The sequence below is a fragment of the Coregonus clupeaformis genome, chromosome 17 (assembly GCF_020615455.1).
Source record: "Coregonus clupeaformis isolate EN_2021a chromosome 17, ASM2061545v1, whole genome shotgun sequence".
Taxonomy (NCBI): Eukaryota; Metazoa; Chordata; class Actinopteri; order Salmoniformes; family Salmonidae; genus Coregonus; species Coregonus clupeaformis.
The window spans coordinates 37,297,216-37,304,646 of record NC_059208.1 but is presented as its reverse complement, the minus strand read 5'-3'; the positions used below and the strand labels follow the sequence as shown (position 1 = coordinate 37,304,646).

The following is a 7,431-nucleotide window of genomic DNA, read 5'->3' as shown; positions in this document are numbered from 1 at the left end:
TTTTTATGGCAGCGACAAGTGCTTTCTCAAAGTCCATGTAGAGTTTGAAATGAGCTGGCAGCTTTAGGGTTTCAAAGCATGTGGAGGACGTAGGAAGGGTTCCCCCAGAAATCTCCACTCTCAGTTCAGGAGGAAGCATCTCCCAGCCAACCCAGAATGTCAGCAGCTGGGCCAGGGTACCTGATGAAGCTAAAAAGTCATAAAATGGATTAAAGACATTTAGTTCAACTGTAATTGATCATATCTATCCATGAGACATAGAAGCATTTGTAAAGAGAGAAAATAAGGTTTATACCTGTTTCAATGAACATCCTTAGAAAGCCAGTGATGCGGCAGGTGGTGTCTAAGTCAAAGTCTTCATCATCACTGTCCTCAACTGGCCATGTGATTTTTTCTAGGAGCATCTTAAAGAAAACAAAAATTGTAATTTAAAAAAAGGGAGAACTTATTTTGGTGAAGGACTATGCAGATCAAATTCTTAGAAAATGGAAAAATATCCATCTCAGTCATTGAAAATACACGTAAATTCATCAAGTTAAGTCACAAATATAACTAAATTACTGACTTACCTGGGGTGTGAACTGCATTTCAGCCATTTTGGGGAAAAGAAGTGGTACAACATCCGGCCTAGATGTCAGCAGGGGCCATACCATCACATCTTTCAGTCCCTTTCTCAACTGTTTAATTTGGCGCATGGTCCTCCCAACGACCTAAGAGACAGACCGACCCATATTACAGCCCAAATCCTTAACCCAAATTTGACAAAAGTTGGCACAGTAGGAAAAATGTTAATAAACACAATAAAGTGCTTTATAAAAATCCATTAAAACTCTAGTACTTAAACTCTCGTGTTAACATAACAAGCCAGGGTTCACAACACATTCTATAATTTCAACAAGTACAGCGATGAATTCTGTCACTTAACCAGCAGGAACTCACTGCATGGAGTAGAAGTTTGTTATGTAGCCATCTCCGATTTGTTTTGGTGACTGCCGGAAGATCCCAAGACATGGAAAGATCTGAAACTGTGTCCTTCTGTTCCGGTGTAAGATCTTCATGTTCAAGCTAGAATTAAGACCATACAAGTTATTATATCTGCCCAAGCAATATTTTTTTACATGGCAAAGTTTCTTTTAGGTTACATACCAGTTCTATGATGCTCCTGATGTGCAGATCAGGACAGTCTTCTGTAACAACAGTAGCCATTTCAGGGTCCCCATTGAACAGTACATGAATTACAGCAGGACTTAGTCCTGTGACATGGGGACCATCATGCAGAAAGGTGTGGCCCAACATCCTTCCTGCAACCCGGAAGAGGTTGCTTTCAATAAGTGCCTCTGATGCTGCTGGAACAAGATGGTCAGGTTCACCCTCAAATAGCAGTGTTCGGCCCATTCCTCCTGTAAAGTACCAAGAGAGCAGGGAATAAAGTCACAACAATTAACCTCTTAAATACATGAAATAAAAATGTATGATAGATAGATAGATAGATAGATAGATATATTACATCATACTAGTGGCGATTACTTGGCCTGTGGTATTGCTGCTTGTAGAATTCACTTAAACCAAATTGTAGCCTACTCCAAAATGACTTACAGAAGGACCCCAAACCACTTCAAATTCAATTCCCCTGTATACCCTACTACAGACTTACCTGACACAAAACATTGCCCACCGGCCCTCCGCTAAACAGCACATATCCGCGTTCATCAACCACCAGAACGTACGTGTACGCGTGTGTGTGTGTGCGCGCATAGAGAGAGGGCGGTGTAGAGTGAGTCACGACACAAACAGGTGCTCAGTCAGCGTTGCATGCAGTGTGAGAATGGCAAGCAGCAAGAGCGGCAAAAGCCAATGTGTGCTTCTTTTACCTATATATGTAACGCTATCTTTTGCGTTTATCCAAACGTCGTCAAACTTGGCACTGCACTTACTCGTGACCAGAGCAAGACACCTGTCAAGTTTGAAATCCATCGGACTAACTGAGAGACATGCGCTACAGACAGACATTTCTGCAATTTATAGATGGATTAACCTTCAAAAAAATTAGTAAGATACTTACCAAGATCTAGACTGAATCCAAACTGGAGTTTGGATATGATTGTTGTCATAAAGTACCGCATCACTCCCTCTCCGATAGCAACATCACCTGAAATAAAATACTGATAATAACACTGGAAAAAAGTGGCGGCCTAATACAGGTAACTGGATTTGGTAACATTTAACAAGAAAGGGAGAAAAACTTCTATTGGCTGTAATTCTAGAATAGCATCCTTAATATTGATTATTCCAGATAACAAGAGTATATTGTGCACAATATTCACATACATACATATAACATTTTTATCAATTATATAATTTTGTGCATTCCATTCTCCCATTTAACAATTCCATATAAGCTACTTGAGTGGTATAAACTGTACTGATGTATTTATATTATAAATGTTATATTACTTACCAACCAGAGTACAATGAAGTGGACATGCCCATTCTTGCTGCTGTTTATAGAATAAGAGAAGCTCCCGTTCCCTGTCCTCTTCAGAGTCCCTTACATCCATCTTCATTCTAAGTGGTTTCCCAGTTGCATGTTCCCTTAGCAGATTCTCTTTGAAAACTTTGGCAGCTTGAGTGGGTTCTTTAATAAGCTTCCATTCTAAACAAACAACAACAATAAAGTTATATATTACAGAGAGACATATTGTGAGTTGGCATGTTACCTGCATATACAGATATCCTCTCACTCTACAGAACAGGAGGAAAATTCTGTTCATTTCACTGACAAAACGTGAGACCCAACATCTTCAGAACCTGTCACAACGCTGAGTTGACATAAAAACAGCACTACTAAACAACTACAACTAAATATTAGAAAAATAGAAAAACCCAGTTGCATGTTATTAATTGTCTGTAACTGTATTATCTTATCTAATTATATCCTACAGGTGTTATCTTTCTATTAACTTTTCAGTTACACACAATCTTATAGCAACACTATTGTGATGACACAAACCACTGTCTGTTTCTTTGCGATCCAACTCCTCGTTGACAATCACTGCCGGTACTACTGCACTCTCAGCTGATGTTTCAGGCCTCACTGGAACACTGTCACTGACTAGGGCTGTCTCACTATCATTTTCTTCACTTTGGCCTCCCTCTTGTTCTCTTTCTGATTCCTGCATGGGTGTCCTTGAAGTTAACACAATTGAAATGATGGTCATACTCGCTTATTTGTGTGCACAACAATAAGAGAGACATATTCCCAAAGAAAATAAATTATGCTACCCTTGCATTGCTTTAAGAAGTACATACCCATTGCAGCTCAATCTGTGCAGCTTCATCTCTGAAAAGGGAACTTCCTTCTGACAAGTGATGCAGGGGATGACTGGACCAGAGGCAGGACGTGAGCTCTCCTAACAACAACAACAAATGGCTTTTAATTAATGATTAAAAGTCACCAGTAATCTTTGTTTTGATTATGTATTAAACTAAGTCTCTGTAAATGTATGTACACAATCTAAGGGTAGATCCTGTTGAAGTGGACGTATGTAGATTGTAGCCTGTCCAATCATCGTCGATGGATCTTTCAGATAGGCAAGGGTGTATCCAGTGCTGGGACACTGAAGCAACGCAAGATTTCGACTGCGAGTAGATCCTACAAGTTTTAGAAATTCAAAGCCTCCCCCCTTGTTGGAGCTTCGAAACACTTCCATCAGTTTATTTGTTATAACCATGGGATCGTGGTCATTCCCTGGAGAAAAAAACAAAACAAAATCATAACTCACCTCACCTTAAATTAAGCAAATAAGCCTGTGATAACTATTATTGACACTATGAACACCAATTAAGTTTGAGTCACTATAAAAAGAAATGCAAATAATTTCAACAAGCCACAGACAGTACAAACTTTTTTTTACTTTTGGTAAATGCCTAGTTTCGCACTGACCTGAAAATGTTACTTTTGCTCTCCAAGTCCTGAAGTAAGAAGTTCAGCTTTAAACAGTACGCTTGGAATTTTATCCGCATTGTGGTCAGCCAAACAACAGACAGTGTGTGTGTAGCTTCTTCGGCTAACTTGGACTTGTGCTGGTCGTCTCGTCATATTCCTTCTGGCTCCAATGTTATATGGCGCAAAGAGCCTTGCTACCTCCGCTGCAACACAGAAAACGTAACAGCTCAATGGTCACCAGTCAGCTAAAACAGCCTCTACTTCTATCTTGGGATGCTCAAGCCAGCTAACACCATTTAGCCGATTAGCGAACTAGCTAGGTTTATGCTTCCCCCCATTAACAATAAACGTGTCACGCACGAAGCATCATAATACCGCATGCAAATACATGTTCGAGTCGATCTAATTTAACCTACACGTGTGTCCCGAATCATTAAATAGTAGCACACCTGGCTAACATGAAATTACTTAGCTTACCTTGGACAGGTGTACGTGATTGAGCGGCCGGTATCTGCTGTGACTGAGCTGCCGGAGTCACCGGTGCCGCGGGAGCCGTTGGACTTCTGCTCAGAGCTTCCTCAATCAAATTCGCTGCTTCTCTCAGCAGCTCCGGGCAACTTTTAGACATTTTGTCCTGCACCTCACACAGCGTCTCAACATTGGGGCTAGCAGGACCGAGTCTTCTCTTGATTTTTAGCCGTTGCAATGAAAGTTCTGTTTAACCGTGTAACTAAACCAACGTAGAGGTGAATAGCGCCACCCAGTGTATTGGAATGTGTTCAGTAGCTCTGCATCAATCCATTATCCGGAATTGATTTGTCTTGGCTTGATGCAGAGGGTAACCAATCAGGCGTTAGGTTCCGCCTACCAACTTTTGATGGGTCAGTTTGACAGTTTTAAGTAATTCAGGAAGCACTCCAACGCAGGACCATGAAATGTAAATGTAAATAGTGAAATTATTATATATGTATTTTACATAAAATGAATCGGTATTTGAATTAATTAATGACACATTTAATAACACATTTATGTATTTAATTCTAATTTTAATTAATTAATGACACATTTAAGTAATTATTTAATGGTGTATTTATTTATTTAATTGTGGCACTTTTAGTCCTCCATAAGATCATACGTGTTGCTGAATTGTGAATTCCTTGACTGTGACTTTTTTGTGACCATATTTTACCCACCAAAAAAGTACCAGCACATGCCCTGAATCACATTCTTCCATCCTATTCCCTTGACCGTTTGACTCTTTTTGGTGGCCTCTCATCACCTTCATAAGTGGGTTGGTCCCGCCCACTAACCCCGGCTCCATGGGAACCGGGACTTTTTGACGAAGAGCTCCGTTGAACCGCAAGGCGGAGGAGGATTTGTGACAGCGCACAAGGAAGGACACGCCTGCTCGTTACATCGGCAGTTTGTGTGGCTAGACGGTGCGTGTCGTCAGTGTGGCGAACCGAACCGCAGCCTCTTCTACAGTAGCTTTGACGGATAATTTCTTATAGTCACCTCTACTTAATGAACCTACCTTTTGCTTATTATTTGGTCCCCGACGGTTGTGGTTTTCTGCGTCAAAGCAACTGAGATGTAAAGCAAGTTAGCCTACACTACTTCATCTTCCTCTTCATTTGATATGCAGCTACTGACATAACCAGGAGCGCTGAAGTGACAGAGGTATTTCGGTGTTCTAGCGACTTGTTTCTATTAGCTACGTTGAATACATTGGCTGTTGAAAATTGTATCCTCAGTAGCCTACTAGGTACAGGCACAACATATGGACATTGTTTAGGCTGTGTCAACCGGTAGGAAAAGCGTTAGGCTAAATGTGCATTATCATTATTACCTTTTAGTCTACTCAGACTGGCCTACAGCTGTCAAGTAGCCTAGGCTACGTCCTCGAATAACCTTCCTCGAATAGAGAATAGTAAACCCGCGAATAAACACGGGTACCTTGTCTCCTACTTGATGCTGTTTAATGAAATTAGCCTACTTTCCTGTAGAGGGAATAGGCTAAGAAAACTGCATGTTCTCTCTATGCATACGTCAGTGCTTGACTTTGGATGAAAGAAGTGCAAGAGCTGTCTTTTCCAAGTCGGTCCAATAGACTATATTCACCGAAATTCCTATATGACATTATGCTGTAGAGACCTCTGATTATACACTGTTAAGGGTTTATACACATTTTCCATGACTTCTCCATGACTTTTAACCAAATTTTCATGACTAGTATTATAGCCTACATGAAAAAGGCTGCTGTGTCTGATCCCATGTAGACCATATTTTGCCTTTGTGCCCTTGATCAAGGCACTTAACCACCCACAAGGTAGAACTGTACTGTTAGTCACATGTGGTCAACCCTCCATCTGGAGAACTCCTGGGTGTGCAGGCTTGGAAAAACCCAAGTCTGCTTATCTAGATGCTGTTGAGCAGCTGATGATTAGGCTATAATGTGGTTAGACCAGGGCTTGAACAAAAGCCTGCAAACCCATGCAGTAGCTATCATGGAGGATCCTTGATATAAAATATTGCAACATTACAAGCAAATACTTTTTTCTTTATAATATTATTCCCTCATTCAATGAATCATGGATCAAATGGATAAGCTAGGCTACTTCAAAGCAAGGTATCTAACTAGACATGTTTATATATAAGGCTCAAATATTCATTTTTCATGGGAGATGCACAGCAAGTTATTTGTCATTTAGGCTATTCTTAGAATATTTTTTGCGTTGTCGCAATTACATGGCTACTGTTTAATAGAGGAGAATCCCAGTTTTCCAAATGGGCAGATTTATTTAGGCTCTACAGTGCCGGTGGAAAAGCTACAACAACTTAAATGCTTAGTTAGCTATAGTTAACTAGCGAGATAACTGCTATAAGTACGTTTTGAATTGGCCATCTAGTTAGTCTGTTGTCTGTCATTATTTTATACCTGCTGCTGAAATGGCCTTCTCTCTCTCCTTGGGCAACGGCCCACTCCCAATGGCACACACACAGTAAAAAATGGGGTGTTAATATTTCAGAGTAAAGTTATTTTAACCCAGATAGAGTATTTTCAACATTTTTGAGAGTAAAGTTGCTCTATCAGTGGAGTTAAAAGTGAGTGTAAAAATCTGCAGATACGCAGTGACAATTTCAACTCTACAGCAGTGATGAATACCCGCCACTCTGCTTTGCTGAAGTTTGGCACGTACGTTGGTGGAGGAAGATTGCGAAGGAGTAGCTAGGCCACAGATATTGCTAGGTAAGTTACATCCCCGTTTTTTCAACACCAAACCGGTATTTTTTAACTTTACATAATTTTAGAGTTGTGCTGATGTCAAGGTCATATTTTAAGTTCACGAGTTCCATGCGGCGGTCCCCCTTGCAGTGACCTCGTCATCAGCCAGCTAAATTAGCTTGTAAGTTCAGATGGTTGACAGTAATAACTGTTATATGATATACCCATGGAATATGTTTGATATTTTTGTGAATGGCTT

At 40.4% G+C, this 7,431-nt stretch overlaps 1 protein-coding gene across 2 annotated transcripts in view; it reads right to left on the bottom strand.

Moving 5' to 3' along the window:
• LOC121586333 (G2/M phase-specific E3 ubiquitin-protein ligase-like) overlaps positions 1-3,677 on the bottom strand; it is a 4,554-nt gene extending 877 nt beyond the window's left edge. Inside the window, exons 1-10 of one of the 2 annotated variants that reach the window (XM_045226648.1) lie at positions 3,510-3,677; positions 3,310-3,410; positions 3,011-3,186; positions 2,459-2,653; positions 2,063-2,149; positions 1,147-1,400; positions 940-1,065; positions 570-710; positions 296-404; positions 1-189 (exon numbers count right to left, since the gene is read on the bottom strand). The exon at positions 1-189 is cut by the window's left edge and continues 877 nt beyond it. In XM_045226648.1, the coding sequence (XP_045082583.1) occupies positions 1-189; positions 296-404; positions 570-710; positions 940-1,065; positions 1,147-1,400; positions 2,063-2,149; positions 2,459-2,653; positions 3,011-3,186; positions 3,310-3,410; positions 3,510-3,569 (1,438 nt within the window). In that variant the 5' untranslated portion in view covers positions 3,570-3,677. The remainder of the gene's footprint in view (positions 190-295; positions 405-569; positions 711-939; positions 1,066-1,146; positions 1,401-2,062; positions 2,150-2,458; positions 2,654-3,010; positions 3,187-3,309; positions 3,411-3,509) is intronic. The other variant, XM_045226649.1, reaches the window with a different exon arrangement.
• Between the last annotated feature and the right edge of the window lie 3,754 nt (positions 3,678-7,431).